The sequence below is a fragment of the Thamnophis sirtalis genome, unplaced genomic scaffold, assembly GCF_051295495.1.
Source record: "Thamnophis sirtalis isolate CommonGarterSnake01/CBP01778 unplaced genomic scaffold, rThaSir2_p1.2 scaffold_2, whole genome shotgun sequence".
NCBI lineage: Eukaryota > Metazoa > Chordata > Lepidosauria > Squamata > Natricidae > Thamnophis > Thamnophis sirtalis.
In genome coordinates, this window is record NW_028261382.1 from 69,077,426 (window position 1) to 69,094,829 (window position 17,404).

The 17,404-nt window shown below is 47.5% G+C and overlaps 1 protein-coding gene across 6 annotated transcripts in view; it reads right to left on the reverse strand.

Annotated features, from left to right (window-relative positions):
- Positions 1-17,404, reverse strand: part of CABIN1 (calcineurin binding protein 1) — a 130,864-nt gene that overhangs the window by 31,482 nt on the left and 81,978 nt on the right. For 4 of the 6 annotated variants that reach the window (XM_087705945.1, XM_087705950.1, XM_087705948.1 and 1 more), the window contains 7 exons: positions 14,213-14,474; positions 13,876-14,136; positions 10,871-11,022; positions 8,136-8,314; positions 5,272-5,316; positions 1,022-1,204; positions 516-817 (listed from right to left, as the gene is read on the reverse strand). In XM_087705945.1, coding sequence (XP_087562071.1) covers positions 516-817; positions 1,022-1,204; positions 5,272-5,316; positions 8,136-8,314; positions 10,871-11,022; positions 13,876-14,136; positions 14,213-14,474 — 1,384 coding nt within the window. The remainder of the gene's footprint in view (positions 1-515; positions 818-1,021; positions 1,205-5,271; positions 5,317-8,135; positions 8,315-10,870; positions 11,023-13,875; positions 14,137-14,212; positions 14,475-17,404) is intronic. The other 2 variants (XM_087705947.1, XM_087705946.1) reach the window with 2 other exon arrangements.

Sequence of the window (17,404 nt, forward strand, 5' to 3'; positions counted from 1 at the left end):
TGGTCATCACCGTCGCCCTTTGTCAGACATTATAAATTAGATGTGTTTGCCTCGGCAGAGGCCTCCTTTGGGCAGCGGGTCCTTCAGAAGGTTCTAACGGCAAGCAGCGCACAGAACGACCGTTGACTTATGTGAATGGTCCTTCTATGTGCACTGCGAGGAGAATCCACTCCACCCTCGCTTCGGCTGGTCCAGGGGTATTTGGGACGTGAGACCTTTCTTGATTTGTGGAACTACCTCATTTGCATTCTGAATTGATAAAATCTACATCTTTTAATTCAGCTGAGCCTTCGTACAAAATTGAACCCTTCCAGTCAGAGGAGGCGTGGCCAGCAATTTCATAACTCAGTCTCTAGGCTAATGGACAAAGTTAACCCATGCTTGGATTCTCCTTGCAGCGCACATAGAAGGACTGTTCAGGTAAGTCAACAGACGTTTTCTCCGTCTGTGAAAGGCTAATTGTTCTGGCCTTGTCTCCCCACCCTTACATTTGCAGACACCCCACCCCCTGCTACCTTATGGGTGGGGCTGTAGGCATAGAGGCAGGCCAGACGGTAGAGACTCTTGTAGTGCTGAGGGAAGCGGCTGAGGCAGAGGTGGAAGGCGGCTATGCAGTGCTCAGTCAGAAAAGTGCGCTGCTCCTCCAGGTCTGTGGGGAGGCCCTGGGCAAACTGGCTGGTGCAGAGGAGCTCCGTTGGTCTATTCGGGTCCCCCTGGGAGAGGGGGGGAGCAGAGAACTTGCAAGGTCCCTGGGGAGAGAGCTTCTGTTCCGCAGCACGGCAGGCGTCAGGGCTGCCCAGAGGGTCTTCCGGCTTTCCTACAGGGCCAGAAAATCAGCAACATCACCCTCCCTTTGATCCAGCTCACCCAAATCCCCAACCGCCCTGTAGGTAGGCAGAAGGAGAGCTGAGAGGCACCCCCAGCCCCAGCTTTGCCTTTTCACTTCTGGCAGCAGAAGCCCAGGAAGGAGGCTTTCCTTCCCTGGCACAAGGCCCGAAGGCTCCAGTCTTGCTCAACTTACCCCTCTCCTCTGTGGGTACCAGGCTCTCTTTCCCGGGTGCTGTGGCATCCAAGCAGGAAGCCAAGGGCCTCCCCTCGGGAAAAGTCTTCTTGTTGCTGTCCGGGAGGCTGGCAAGCTCCATAAAGGTGTCCTGGGTGGAATTGGAGTCCGAAAGCCCAACCGCCATGCTGTCCTGACTCCTGTCTGCACAGGAGAAACAGGGACACAAATGAGACAGGGCTTTGACAGCAACCCCCCCCCCCTTTTTCCCAACAGCGGCTTCTTTCATCCTCCTCCACCTCCATTTCAGCATTTGGTTTCTAGTAAGCGCAAAGAGCAACACATCCACTCATTTGTTTCACCATGCAGGTTCTCTTGCAGCCCGCTAACATATCTTCCTTTTGTATATCAATTTAAAATATTCAGCTAGAAGTAATTGTAGCTGCAGGGATATTTTAAAGCTCTTAGCGTTCAGGTGACTATGGCAATCCCTTGCAGCAAAGCCAAAGGCCTTGGCTCCTTAAATATGGAAGCAGCTATTGCATTACAAGCGTTTAGGGAAGATGCTCCTTTTTATCAGATATCGTATCCTCAATTAGTAAACTAAATAAAGACGTGCACAGTATAGCAAGCAATGAGAGTGACATTTAATACTTACAAGGAAATGATTATAATGAAAGGGTAAATTGAGAACTCATCTGAGGATGGCTGAGAAGCTACAGAATGGGGGGGAGGGGGTCGTCCTGACAAACCAGAGAAATTGTAAATGCTGACATTCAGGAGCAAAAGACAACCTGGGTGTGCTAAACTGGCTCTGGAAAAGCTGAGCCCACCAAGCAGGCCTCTTCTCCCTCCACCACACCACCCTCAATAAGCAGTTGTAACCCAAAATGTCTAACAAATCTTCCTAGCATTTTAATAAATAATTCTTAGTTTTCAAAGGGCTAAAAAAGGTCTTAGATTAGGTTCCCCTCCCACAATGAATAGTGAAAACACAAAGATCTGCAAGGCCTACTCAGTTATTGGCAGTCAGGTACGAACAAGCAGATCCGTACCTGAAGAGTTCAATTAGCTGCTTTCCTGCTCATCCCTCTGCATAGAAGAAGACTGACAGTTTGCACGTGGGTAAGACTAGATAAGGTTCAAGGCATTCAAGGAGGGCCAGACTTCGTTCTCTTCTGCCTATGTAGGGACTTCAGACTAATTCCCTATTTGACTCTTCTTGGTCTGGCTACTCTCCCTCCTACATTGACTGACAAAAATCTCCCAAAACAATCTTAAATGCAGGATAGTAGGAAGCAAGCAATACTGATGCTTGTCAATGATGATCTAAGGGGAAATTTTGCAGCAACAGCTGACTGCAAGCCTACTTTTTATTCTTTTTTTTGGCAAGGTACTTCAGGGAAACGATCATGTTTAGTTGTGGCTGGACTAAACACACACATATAGATATGAACAGGAGTATTTTCCCCATAAATTATCTTTCTTGGTGAAAATTCATTCAGTCTGTTCTGACACTAGGAAACAAAAGATTGGCTGTGTTTGCCCAGAAAGTATTAGGGAATGAGAGGAGGGTCCCAGGACAGGATGTCTCCTTGCAAGGGCAGGAGGTGGCAATTCTCTAGGAAACTCACCCACACACCTGTAATTCAGTCCTGAACATAGGTGGGAAACATCCTAAGTCATTTTTCATCTTTAGGGAAAGCAACTTTTATTCTGAATTCTAGCTCCTTGATCTAGCTCCTATCAATCTTTTAGTAATTGTAGGGACGGGTATCAATACCCAACCTAAGCCATTTAAGATGGCCTCAACGGTGGCATGGAAAGTGTTCTTATGTAGAACCTGCCCTCCAGCGAAGGGCCCTGGATTTCTGTTGCCAATATGGGCTGCTTTTTTCTGCAAGATTGGAGGATGGTATTTTGGAAATTAACTGCTATATTGAAACAGATATATAGATGTTTGGCTGGATTTAGACTTGTCCAACCTTTGTAGGAATGGAGGGGGAAATTAGACAGAAAGGCTGCCTGGAACGCTTGGAGGGAGGGGTGAAAAAGCAATCCAACCCCAGAGGAGAAACCCAATCCAATCCAACACAGGATAGAGCCCATGTTAAGGGATGAAATCTTACTTTCTGGTCATAATCACATTCGCACAACAAATTGCTGCCACAAGAATTAAATACTAGGGGAAATGGATTTGGCAGCCGGTTGTAAGACAAAATAACACTTCTGCTCAGAATTAAATGGTAGATTTCGGCAGATCTCAGCTTATTCTGTCATTTTTGAGAACTGCTGATCCAATTATGATGTATATCTTTTATTTCCTATGAGCCGTGGAAGTGATGAAGCTAATTGTCTGCTTTGGCTCTGCCATTTCTTGCTTGATCAAAATAGCCAGAGGAGGAAAGGGTCATTAAGAAACAGAGAAATTGTAAGTGGTAAGCTGGTTCTAGTGGAGCTTTGTTGTGAAAAGCACTTCCTATAAGAAGGAACCCTCTACACTCTAAAGCCATTTGCTCCCTCCAGCTCCTCAGAGTGCAGTGGCAGTAAATAAAACCTAGGGAAAAGGCTTCATCCCTCTGAAATTTGCATACAAACAGAAAGCTTTGTATACACATTAGGAAATATTACAAAAGTGTTCATCGAAGCATCAAAGAATGAAAGCAGAGAAATTTATATTAACATAAGATAGCAACTACAATCTTTATGAGAAGTTGTTGAGACAGTATCAGGTCCCTAGAAAATTAGGAAACCAAGAGTGACATGGCCGAGCACCATGAGATCAACATCATCTATTCCTAAATCATGGGTCAGATAGAATATGCTGTAGAAAAGATCACTAAATATAGAAGTTGCTTTAGTCAATTTGAATATTACTGGGTTCACAGGTCTATCACTATACCAGCAAGGTGGGCCCTGGCATTAGATTATATACCCACCAATCCTATAGATTGGTGTCTGCAAAGTGTTGGTATTTTTGCACATCCTCCCTGTATGTGGGGTGATTTCCAAGGACTCACTTTAAGGGTCTCTCTTCATCCTGCAGGGAAAATTCCCAAAAGTTCCCAGAGGACAGTTATTTAAGAGGACAGTCTTCCATCCGTTTAAAATATATATATTGCCAGTTGTAATGAACAATTTTATATGAGCCTCATATTGTGGCAGAAATCCCTAAGTCCTCCCTGGGGTGAAACTGTGTGAGCAATATGGAAATGCTATGAGAAGGGCACAATGGAATGACTTCCTGCAGAGGAAAGCTCATGTACACAGGATCATTTATTGAATGCCTTGTTATGTGTTTGATTTTTCTTTTCTGTCAGTGGCTATAATACAGTTTTGACATGATGTCAGTTTGGGGGCAAGCATTGCCTCCCCCAATGGAGCAAAGACAAATAGCTGTTCCGACCCTGCCCAGCCCTCTGATTCAGCCATGGTGGGCTCTTCCCAGGTGAAAAGTGAGACAAAAGCATGTGACTGCCCAACAAAAAAATATAGTCAAAACAGTCAGGCTTTAGACCATCCTGATCTGCATCCATTGGTCTCAGATCTTCAATTTTGGGGCACCAAGACTGAATGTCTAATTTTGACTCAGCTTCAACGTTTCCTGAAGCAGATTGCCACACCCATTTCCAAAGTGGCAGGCCCACTTTGGAAATGAGTCAGGCATGGTCATCTTAGGGCAGTGTTTCTCAACCATGGAAATTTGAAGATGGGTGGACTTCAACTGCCAGAATTCCCATGCTAGCAAAGCCCATTTTCAAGCTGCCAAAGTTGAGAAACACTGCCTTAGGGGATGCTCTGCAGTGAGGGGGATGGAATTAGTTCTGCAAATGGACTTGTCTGTTACCCACAAACAGTCTTTTTTCCCAGAAAATGTAACTAACTTATGCATATTCAAAACAACTGCTCAGGAAAAGAATAAACAGAAATGGATTCAGCAGAAAAGCGAGAGGAGGCCCAAGTCTACCCAGCCATCGTCTAGTCAATGCAGGTTGCAGCAGCTGAACCTAGAAGGCTGTTGCCATTGTGGGCTTTTCCAACATTTGCACAGCCAAATCATCAGTTGCAGCTGTAATGTTCAAGCAAGCCATGATGGGCAACAAGCAGGTAAGGAAAGTCTATGAATCATTTTTAACAGGGTTAGGGCAACACAGGCAATATTGGTTACAAAAGCATGAATATACAAAAACAGCAGAAACGAACAAAAACAGCCATGATTGAGAGAACAAAGGTACAGAGTGACAAGAATGACACTGGCTTCCCTTCCATACCTTCAAGGCCCAGGGAAGCAGGATCCTGCTGACTGATGAAGGCAGCTGGACAGCATAGCAGCCGGGAGGAAAGCAGGCAAATGTCAGGTCTGACCGTGGGTAACCAATTTCAATTTAGGCACTTCCCATTCCTTTCTATAAAACGGACTGCACTGATCAAAAACAGGCCCAAGATATGCCTCTCTTTAGCATTTAACATATTCAATCAGATGTGCTTTCTCTAGTTGTCTTCACTCATTCTGCAGTAATAAAAGGCAGGCATTCTTTCATGCTCTCTGGCTGCGTCACTGAAAATCCAATGCAAATGTGGCCAAGTCAAGCTGCTTCTGTCCGCAGGAGTCCATTTCTGTTTCCCGACCTTAACCATGGGGCTGGGCTGACAAGACAGTGATTTTCTTAAAGCCCTATGGTTGATCTGAGTCACAATCAGAATGAGGGAGAGAAGCCAAATCTTGTGGACATCACCATAAAGAACAGACTGGTCTGAGAATCAGAGCCTCTCCATGTTCAAACCAGGGGGGAGCATTGCAGAGGCAACGATAAGAGGGATTCCCCCCCCCACTTTTGCAGTCCTCCCTATTCTCCTTAAGGATTTAAAGACACTGAAATGATTCTTGGCATTACCAGATGATTCTGCCCATCCCTCTGAACGTTTCAGCCTCATTTTCTGAAACTCTTAACCTGATGTATCATATTTGATCTGTTTAGTTGAAAACTGTAACTGAAATTCTGATGCCATAGAAATGGCTTTTCTCATGTTGGAGAAAGACACTCATATTTATTAGTAAGCCATTAGGCCTGTTAGGGACACACTGCTGAGTGAACTGGCTTACAGGGCAATGGACAGTAACACCATGGGCGTTGACCAAGTCAACTTTTTCAGCTGGCTAATGGTCATGGGAGTTGAGGGCCATTTAATTTAGGCAGAAAGTTTCTTGCTGAGGGTGACCAGCCGGAGCTCAACACTTCTGATTCACCCAGCCTAGGTGAAGCTGTGGGGTGCTGAATCATGTCTACAGCCAGTCATGGATTGGATAAGACAAGAAACAGGCTTTCATTCTGTCTTCTGAGCTGCATACAAACCCCATGTAGATTGCAGACTACATGTGATCAGTCCTTAATGGGCTTTCTCTGATTTCCAGGAGCACATTTGTATCCTTCATTTCTATGGAGGCCCTGGCACACTTTGGGTTAATCTCTCTCTCAGTGCAACCTACATCATAAAACTTTCATGGGGGAAAATGAGAGGAGTGCTCTGTATATCTTAGTGAACTACACCACAAAATACAGTAGATGAATCTAACTGTAATTTTCTTGAGACCAGACCTCACCACCCCAGGACTCTCTGCTCATATAAAGGCCCAGCTGAGAGAAGCAGCCTCAGAAACCCCTCACAGGGTCTAGGGCTCCTAATGATCTTCTACAATCACATTTTATCTTTAACTGCTAAGTATTTATGGCCAACTGAAACATGGCTTGGTTATCAGGATTTCTCTTAACTCACTGCCTCCCAACTGTGGCAGTTTCACCACTGAGACTTGCCAAAATTCACTTCTCCTCTGGCCCTGCTCAGAGAGGGTTCCCTGAGAGCACCCCTGGAAAACTCTGTCTTGAGTTAAAGTGGTCACTCATTTGTCATTCCTTCTAGCATGAGCCGCTTGGATTTAAGGAGCTATAGCCCAGCCTTTCAAATAGTGCAAGAGAGACAGATCATGTTCCAGAAGAGAAGGCTTCTCAGAAAAACAGTTTTATGGGGCGACCATGGACAAAGAAATGAGAAAATAAGTAGACGGTGGCAAAAATGCCAAGAAAACAATGCTGAAGCTCCTTGCAAAGGGAAGCAGAGCAGGTGATGCATCCTAGTGAATGGGCCCAGGTCCACCAAAGGTCAAATGTCCAGCTCTCTGGGCCAAATTATTCCAAAAGGCTGAGATGGGATCGGTCACCCAGATCCTCATGGGGAATATTTGCAAGAAGGTTCCTAAATCGGCATCTATCATTAGTATCGTCTCCAGCTATGATGAATGTCAAGAATGAATGAGCCAAGCGATCTCTACAACCGAAGACAGGAAGGGAACCTGCGACTTTGCCCTGCTTCTTGATTGACAGGAAAGGCTACATCTGCATGCTCAGCCTTAAACCCTGCTTGGCCTACAGAGATCAGGAAACAGCCTGGTGGTGAGGCTGTTTTTGCATTCTCCAGATAAGGAACGCAGCGCTAGCCACCTAGATGCCCAAAATCCAACTGAAGCCCCACAAAGCAAGCAGGTGGATGTTAAGCAGAGGCCCCTTCCCGTCTACTCTTTTGGAGCATTTTGGAAGACTGAGCAGCTCTGTGGCAGACTCCTCCTACGCTCCCTTTCATCTCCCTGGCAGAGATGGCAGAGCTTTCTATGACAGAGGCGGACCCTTGCAAGGCTACATGGTGGATCAGGGCCCATCCCAATAGCAACCACTTCCCATCCAGCTGCAGCAGCACAAGCCACCCATTTGATATGGTACTAAACTGACTCGTGAGAAGAAAGGGATGGTGTGAACTGGGGTGCCCATGCTGTGACAGCTGGGAATCCTGGGAGTTGAAGTCATCCCATGTGGGGCGCTCAGGACGAGAGAAGAAGTTTGGATTTTTGAAGGGCCTCTGGGAAATGCCCCGAGCCTGGGACCCCAGGAAAGCACATTAACTAGACCCACCTATTGTTTAGGCCAGAGGGGAGGTGGTGGCAAACTGAAGGGGTTAATGAATGACAATATTGCCCGTGTTACCCTGGACCCCTCGCCCACCTGGAAGCCGTCAATTGAGCCCACCCGCCCGCCAGGAGTCCAGCACCTTCAAGTGCCGACAGTATTGAGAACAGGGACTGTACCATCCGGTGTTGCCTGCTGATGGCTTTTTTTACATTTGACGTAATCGTGGTCAACTGGAGTGGCTGTGTAGGGTGGGGAAGTCAGACCTGGACCAGAGGAAGAGAGCAGGGAAGTCCCGGGGCCTGGCAGAGTTCCTGCAGAAGAATGCGAGTCCTCATCTGCCATGCAAAGCTTTTCCCTGGGGGAAGAAGAGAATGAGACCATGAAGAGCGGAAAGGCCCTCAATGGCTCCGTGTGTGTGTGTGTGTGTAGCATGCACTCTGGAGAGGCCGAGGGCCTGGCATAGGACCACCTTCACAACTGGACAGGTTGACAGAACCCGATGCAAACATCTGGATTCTCCCTTCTTAATGCTCTTTCTCATTTCCATATTCTACAAGGCTACTCCCCCCCTTCCATCCTGCTGCCCAGAGGTCCCTCTGACTGCCCCGCACCTATTTTCTGGCTTCTGCCAAGGAAATGCACCCAAATGTTTATAGCCCTCGTCCCCCCACCCCACCTCAGCACACACACAGAGTCAATCCACTCATTAGCTACTTCCTTCTTCTTCATTTCCCTCAACCAAATACCAGGACTGGCAGCTTTTTCAGGATTGGGTTCCCTTCTAACTAACACATAGTTTTGAAATTTTGGGGGTGACAGATGCCAGGCAGCTACATTTGTGATATTGCTGATGCCATTGCAGGAGGTCTGCATAGGCGGCTAATGGGGGAAAGTGCTACATTCTTGTAATTCAATGCACTTTTCGTAATTCAAAATGCAGGTAGTTCTCAACTTAGGACGACAGTTGAGCCCAAAATATCTGTTGCTAAGCAAGACAGTTAAGTGAATTTTGCTCCAGTTTATGGCCTTTCTTGCCAGAGTTGTTAAGTGAACACTGCAGTTAAGTTAGTAACAGTTTAAGATGTTTAAATTTAGCAGCTGGAGTGTTGAAGAGTTGTGCAGTGAGGCAGAAGATGCAGTTGTGGTGAACTGGGTGTGGATTGCTCACTCCTCCATGAGGCAATGTGTGCTGTGATTGGTTGCTGTGGGTGTGGAGGGGGAGTTTCCCTTCACCCCCGCCTTTTTTCCTGTGTGCTCACCTCCTGATGTTCCTGCTGTGTTGATTTACTTGACAATGCTCTTGTTTGCCCGACCATCTTGTTTGATGTAAATATATTTATATAAAACTATAAGTTCATGTCAGGGACTATGACTTTATTTGGACACTGGTTATGTAATTCCCTGACACGGTTGTTAAGTGAACCTTGCTTCCCCATTGACTTTGCTTGTCAGAATGCCCCAAAGGTGATCATGTGAACCTGACACCTGGCAACCATCATAAATACATGCCGGTTGCCAAGCATCCGAATGTTGAATATGAGGATGCTGCAATGGTCGTAAGTGTGAAAAATGGTAATAGCTCACTTTTTTCGGTGCTGTTATAAGTTCAAATGGCCCATAAATGAACAATTGTTAAGTCAAGGACTACCTATATTGAAAGACTGCAACCCTAATAAATCATGCTGAAAATTACATCAGTTATTTTTGGACTGACTTATTACAATCAGTCTGGTTTATTTTGGTGATATGTAATTTATGTTCTGCTGAGTTACTTTTGGAGCCTTTCCTCTGGAGATGTAAATTAATCCATGTTTGTTTTTATGCAAGTTATTTTTATATTTTCCAATTCTAAATTCTCAAGGACCACCACCATCCATTTTAATAGTTGGTCTGAAAAGAATGGAAAAGGACCTTTCTGTTTTCCTACGTGGTGGAGATCTGGCACCAAAAATGGACCCTGAGATGATTGTCGTTGATAAAAGTAGCAAAACTCTGCCAGTTTCTGGATCACCTAAAGCCTGATTTACTCAGACTGGAAAAGGGGCATAAGGATGGCAGCTGCTGCTTAGCACTGTTTGCCCAGCTGTGCAGAGGACAGAGCACAAGGCATTTCTGTAAGACTCCTGAACAGCCCCTTGTGTTACCAGGTGACAACAGGGTGAGAAAGCAAAATCAACTTTCTGCTCAAAATACACCTTAAAATGTTAAAAACAAAACAAAACAGGAATGTTGCATTTGAAATTTTTTTGTCTTTGGGGGAGTAAAATAGCCAGGGATAGGCAGAACCCTGTTTTCTTAGCCTTAGCCCCTTAGTGAGGATCTCCAGCACTCAGAGAAACACGTCCTGTTGTCAGTGAGGAATTTTCATGAGGTCCCAATAGGAATCTCTGACCCAGCAAGGCTTCAAAAGTGATCAGCCACAACCTACCCCACCTCCCCACCATGATTTTTACAGCTGAAGAAGAGCTGCTCCTGCTCTCCCAGCTCTGCCCCACACACCCCAGGTCTCCAGCACTTGGAGCGGGCAACTGGGTAGGCCCTCCACCCTTCCCTCCCATGATTCCCTGCCTCAGACACGCTGCCTGGATCCTCATTTGGGGACCCCCAGCATGTGTCTCTTGGAGATGGCTCTGCAAAGCAAATTCCGGAGAGGCTTTTACTGATACAGAGGATGGTTCTTCTTGTGTCAAGCCAGCTGTCCAGAAGCCTGGGAAGAGTTCAGCAGAGCTTTTCATTTAGTGCCCATCCTCTCCGAGTATAAAGTATAAACTGGGCAATTCAAAATGTCAGAATGTCCAAATGCCATATGTCTGCAAAAGTTTGCTTTCAGCACCATCACTGCTACCTCGCCCCAGAAAGCTGAGCCCATTTCCCTCCCTGGGGGCTGAAGCCAGCAAAAAAAGGGACTCACTTTTCAGAGAGCTTGGGAGTGTTTTTTTCCTCTCCCCTGGCAAAGGAGCCCTCAGCAGCTTCCTTCATAAAAGTCACCAGCAGCTCAGCATCTGCTCCAGAGTCAGGTTTTCCCACCAGTTTTAGGATTGATGCGTGGAGCCGAAAGTAGACCTACCGGAAAGAAACTCACTGTGGCAAAAGTTCCTCCTTTGAATCCAGCCATCTTACAAAATCCATAAACAAGAGAGAATGAAAAGCAAGGCAAGCCAGATCCACCCTAAAGGAATCCGGAATAAGCCTTTTTGGCAATGCCCATCTGGTAGGACCATGCAGGGCAGTTGAAGCCCTTCAAGTTGCTGGACAAAGAGGCCTTTCATGCCTTTTGTGGTGCCCAGCATGGCAGTTGAGTTCTTATTGCTCTTGAAGAGGCAGTCTAATAAAGCCAATGCATAAAGTCTCAAACAAACAACCGGCCACCCTGTGCAGAGGTACCTGCCTGCAAGGTAGCCAAGGAGGCCACCAGACTTCAGATGGATTTTGATTTTTATTCAGCTCAAAGCAGCTTCTTTCCTCTTCCTCTCAGTTGGGGAAGGGATATTCTCAGTGTTTGGCGGGGTGGGGGGATCTTCATACTAGAGGGGAAGGATGATTGTATTGAGGAAGATACAGAAAATCTCATCACCCCAGTGATGAGGGGAGAAACATATGTCAAGACCACAACAGACAGAAAAGATGTCCCGTTGCAGATGAGACATGCCGCCCTGGCCCGTGTTAGGCCTTCTCTCAAGGCCTCTTGTGCTGCTCTTCAAATGCTGCACACCTTCTCATGATGCTTCAGAGCTTGAGCCCTTCGCGAGTATCGCAACAAGGCTGTGCCTGCTGTTCTTCAAACTGTAGAGATGAGTAGCCCTTCTATTCTATCACCTTTTACAATATTCGATAGCACAGTATGAACAGTAGAATTCTTCAAGTTTCTGGGTTCTATAATCTCCCAGGATTTGAAATGGACACTATCAGTAAAAGGCACAACAAAGAATGTTCTTCCTGCTCAGAAAGCTCAGACATCCCAAGGATCTGCTGATACAATTCTACAGAGGAATTATTGAGGCTGTCATTTTGTACTGCAATAACTGTCTGGTTTGGCACAGCAATCAAACAGGACAGGTACAGACCAACTGATACCATATTTAGGACTGCAAAAAGAACAACTGCAACCAATCTGCCTTCTGTTGAGGACTTTTATATTGTGAAAGTCAGGAGGTGGGCTGAGAAAGTATTTACATACCCCTCACATCTTGGACATAACCTGCTTCCAGTCCTCCCTTTGGGACACCACTACCACTGCACCACTGCATTGCATTCTAAAACATATACAAGGAACTTTTTCCTTGTGCCATCACTCTGCTGAACACCTAATTCCCACAGTGCTGTTCTCCAGACAGTGCTGTCTTATGTTATGTACTTACCCATGTTGTATGATTGTAGCATTATTATTATTATCCCTCTCATCTTCTCTTCTACCCCCTTACTGGTATCATTATTACAAGTATTATTACTCTGTTGTTTTGCAATGTACTGTACACTGACAGCTTCTGCACTGGAAACAAATTACTTGTATGTCTAATCACACTATCCCAACCCATCCCATTTAGAAAATGGCATGAGCATGACCAGCAGCTGCCTTGCCTGAGGCCAGGCTGGGCACAACTCATTGGCAACAGGAGGAAGATGGTGAAGGTCAACTGGGTGAAGCAAGGTCTGCAGAGGGCAGGGCAGGGCAGGCCTGAGTGTATACGTAGCTGGCCTTTTTGCTGGGGTGGCTGCTTACGGCATAGGGCCTGAGGTGGTGGTGCTGGGACTGTAACAGGCCCAGGGATGGTGTGGCTGGCTGAGGTTGCGGAAGCTGTGACTTCTACTTCAGCATCATAGCAATAGCACTTACATAGCGCTTAACAGCCCTTTCTAAGCGGTTTACAGAGTCAGCCTCTTGCCCCCAACAATCTCGGTCATCATTTTATTGACCTCAGAAGTCTGGAAGGCTGAGTCAACCTGGAGCCGATGAGAATCAAACTGCCGACTGCAGGCAGCCTGCAGTACTGCATTCTAACCACTGTGCCACCCATGCCCTGTTGCAGAGGATGGCCAAAAAGGCTGAGATGGAGGGAGAGGGGAAAGATAGGGGGAGGGAATTGAAGTGCCTCAGGGGTTGTAGTGCAGGTGGCCTGATTTGATCACATGATCGTGGGAGGCTGATATAACTTCAGGCTCAAGTGTTAAGCCCTGCTATAGCTTTGAATGACCTTTGAACAAATGGTCGTTAAGCGAGGACTACTTGTATTACATTAGTCAGATGATTTTGAGAATGGCACCTGTACCTTCTTCCCAAAGTGGCTGAGTCTCACCAGTTCACTCCCTTTGGGGGCACTTTTAGAGTGTTGGAGTGCATCTACCAAACAGGATTCCATCCTCTCCTTTGGCATGAAAGCTGGCTGGGTGACTTTTGGCCAATCATGCTCACTCAGCCAAAGTAGGTGGTGCTTGTCATGACCAAAATAGGAGAAGGGAGGAGTATTGGGTATGTCTGTCCCTTTGAATTACGTATTAAAAAATCATCCAGCCAAAGGGGCTCGGCATTAAATTAAAGGAATGGCAGACAGGCTCCTCTTCCATCTCCCTCACCCCCAGTTAGGACTAGAAGGGGCTGGAAGTAGGAACCGGATTGGGGAGATGCACAGGAACACAGCCTTTCTCAAAATCCCAGGTTCTAGAGTTTTCTGAAGATGACACAGTCCAGGATAGACATCAAGACCCTTGTCTGCTGTAGCCCCAGGGGAAGAGAGGCTCAAACTTGGTCAGCATCCTCCATCAGGCTGATGCAACTTGCAAGGCCCTGATCAACTGAAGGCCAAAGAGGAAGAGCAGCTGGAGGCTTCACCTTGATGTGAAGGCGGCTCTGGCCCAGCTGCTACCTAGGGATCACCTAGGGGTCAGCTGTGTGACTGGTGGGTCTGGGTCTTGCCTTACCTCCAGGGCCTCCATGGCAAGCTCTGGGGGGTTATGATAGTGTATCTTCTTGGGGTACCGTGCTGCCTCTTCGTGCAAGAAGTGACCCGCCTGCTTGTAGTGAAAGAGATAGACCCCCGGGGGCTGCTTCTGCTTCTCCGCAATCTTCCCCAGCATGTAATGGATCAGCCACTCCTCTTCGTCTCCGTCACCCTCGCAGCGGGAAGCTGACGTGAAGCAGTGCTTGGCCGTTTCCAACATGCCATTGCGTCGCTCTTCCATCTGAAAGAGAAAGCTGGCTCAGCAATGAATCATAAGCAGGGTGGCGAGCCCCTCGTGCCATGACAGCTGTCCACACCTGCTGCACCACCTCCGAGGGCAGCTCTGGTTTCCACTGCTTCAGCTGCCGGGAGGCAAACGAGTGCAGAGCGTAGGAAATGGTGCCATACTCTATCCAGAGAGAGAGGTTGGAGCCATCGATCTCAAGGGCTCGTTTGAAGCAGCTCAACACTGGGGTGGATTGCTTCCAGATGAGGCTGTCGCTCTTCAGTTCATTGGAGTTCAGCTTATCCTGAATGCGGCTGGCCCGGGCCAGGGCCATGCCTGCCCATGAGTCAAACCTGAAAGAGAACACACAGCCACAGTCCCACTTTGCATTTGCAAGAACCCAGGAGGGCCGACCACTGAGATCCCGCAAGGCACTTGGCTTTTCAACCTAGTCTACTCAAGGGAACTGTCAGTGGGCGGGTATATAGACTCGGGGATCTTGACCAAATGAGGAGTCAAAGAGCCTTGGGGATTTATTCTAACTTCTGATAACATCTAGCAGAAGTACTGCTTTTTCAGCGAAGCTTTGTAAATGCAGTATACAATTAGTTGGCTAATTGCCTGACCTTCCATAGTAGAGAGCATCTCTTCCTTCTCTGTTGGCAAGGCAACCTGCTATTGCTAACTTTTAAACTATTTTCCCCCTCTGGCCCCAGAGCAATCCTAAGCATGTATATAGATGTCAGGATTATGATACAAACTTAATCTGTGTGTGAACCAGTCTATTTTTTTAAACCTTACACATTTTAAAGGTTGTGTATGTGTGTGTGTGTGTCACACAGATTAATGGTAGTTCTCTCTTCAGTTTGGCTAACAACTGTGGTCTGCTACCTTTCTTCTAGCAGAAGACCTGGAACTCTCTATGTGCCCTGCATGCTGGTCTGCAATTGTCCTTTAGTGTTGTTACTCCTCTTCTGTCTTCAGATAGAGCCAAACGATTCTCTTCAGCACTGCAAACACAGTCCAATTTAACACAGCTTTGCCAGCCCTTCCTTGTCCTTCATTAAAGCCAGCAGCCCATTTTTACTAGCTGTTTGCTGTCCAAATCCTTTTTAGCTGCAATGCCCCACTAATAATATCTATTTTCCTATGAGAACTAAGCCTTTGAGAATTTAAACTTATGCCTATTTTAAGCTCTCTGTCAGCAAAGGGAATACAAACTGTTTTGTTTCAGTGTCCAATCAACCTGAGAAGGTTGTTGTGAAGCTAAAAATAAAGGGAGATCCAACTGAATTACTAATTTTATAAACAAAACCATTTCATTTCATTTCATTTCATTTCAATTTATTTGTATGCCGCCCTTTTCCCTGAAAGGGACTCAGGGCGGCTCACAACTCAAAGGGAGGGGAAAAACAAACAAAGTTACAAAAAACATAAAAACCATGCATAATTAAAAAAGCACAACAGTCATACCATTCGAAGTGGGGCAGCGAGTCTTTAGCCCCAGGCCTGTCGGAACAGCCAGGTTTTAAGGGCTATGCGGAAGGCCTGGAGGGTGGTGAGGGTACGAATCTCCACGGGGAGTTCGTTCCAGAGGGTCGGAGCAGCCACAGAGAAGGCCCTCCTCCGGGTAGTCGCCAGTCGACACTGGCCAGCTGATGGAATTCGGAGGAGGCCTAGTCTGTGGGATCTAATTGGTCTAGTGGAGGTAATTGGCAGTAGGCAGTCTCTCAAGTACCCAGATCCAATACCATGAAGGGCTTTGTAGGTGACAACTAGCACCTTGAAGCGTACCCGGAGATCAACAGGCAGCCAGTGCAGCTTGCGGAGGATAGGTGTTACGTGGGTGAACCGAGGCGCACCCACGATCGCTCGCGCGGCTGCATTCTGGACAAGCTGAAGTCGCCGAATACTCTTCAAGGGCAGCCCCATGTAGAGCACGTTGCAGTACTCCAGTCTAGAGGTCACAAGGGCACAAGTGACTGTTGTGAGAGCCTCCCGGTTCAGGTAGGGACGCAAGTGGTGCACCAGGCGGACCTGGGCAAATGCCCCCCTGGTCACAGATGACAAATGGTGTTCAAAAGTCAGCTGTGGGTCCAGGAGGACTCCCAAGTTGCGGACCCTATCTGAGGGGTATCCTGTTTGACCCCCCAGCCTGAGAGGTGGAACACTTGGCCAATTAGTAGGAGGGAAGCACAGCAGCCACTCGGTCTTATCTGGATTGAGTACAAGCTTGTTAACCCCCATCCAGTCCCTAACAGCCTCGAGGCCCTGGCACATCACGTCCATCGCTTCATTGAGTTGGCACGGGGCGGACAGATACAGCTGTGTATCGTCCGCATACTGGTGGTATTTTATCCCGTGCCGTCGAATGATCTCGCCCAGCGGTTTCATGTAGATATTAAAGAGGAGGGGGGACAGGACCGAACCCTGCGGCACCCCACACGTTAGGGGCCTAGGGGTCGATCTCTGCCCTCCGACCAACACCGACTGCGACCTGTCCGAGAGGTAAGAGGAGAACCACCGTAAGACAGTGCCTCCCACCCCCACCTCCCGCAGTCGTCGCAGAAGGATACCATGGTCGATGGTATCGAAAGCCGCAGAGAGGTCAAGGAGTACTAGGATGGAGGCATGACCTCCATCCCTGGCTCTCCAGAGATCATCAATCAATGCGACCAAAGCGGTTTCCGTGCTGTAGCCAGGCCTGAAACCCAACTGGAAGGGATCTAGATAACTGGTTTCCTCCAAGGACCGCTGGAGCTGAAAGGCCACCACCTTCTCAACAACCTTCCCCACAAAGGGGAGGTTGTAGACTGGACGATAGTTGTTTAAGACGGCTGGATCCAAAGATGGTTTCTTCAGGAGGGGTCTCACCACCGCCGCCTTTAATGCGGGGGGAAAGACCCCCTCCCGAAGGGAGGCGGCAACAACCGCCTGGATCCAGCCCCGCGTCACCTCCCTGCTGTTAACAACCAGCCAGGAGGGGAACGGGTCCAGTACACATGTGGAGGCACTTACAGCTCTCATGGCCTTGCCCACGTCCTCAGGGGTAACAGCCTGAAAATCAATCCAGTGATGTCCTATCAGATTATCCCTTGGTGCCTCAGCTGGTTCTGCGGGATTGGAGTCCAGGTCCGCCCGAAGCCAAGCAACTTTATCCGCGAGGAATTGGACGTAGTCCTCAGCTCTGCCTTGCAAAGGATCGCTCGTATCCCACCTATTTAGGAGGGAACGGGTTATCCTGAACAAGGCGGCTGGGCGCGACTCAGCGGAAGCAATCAGA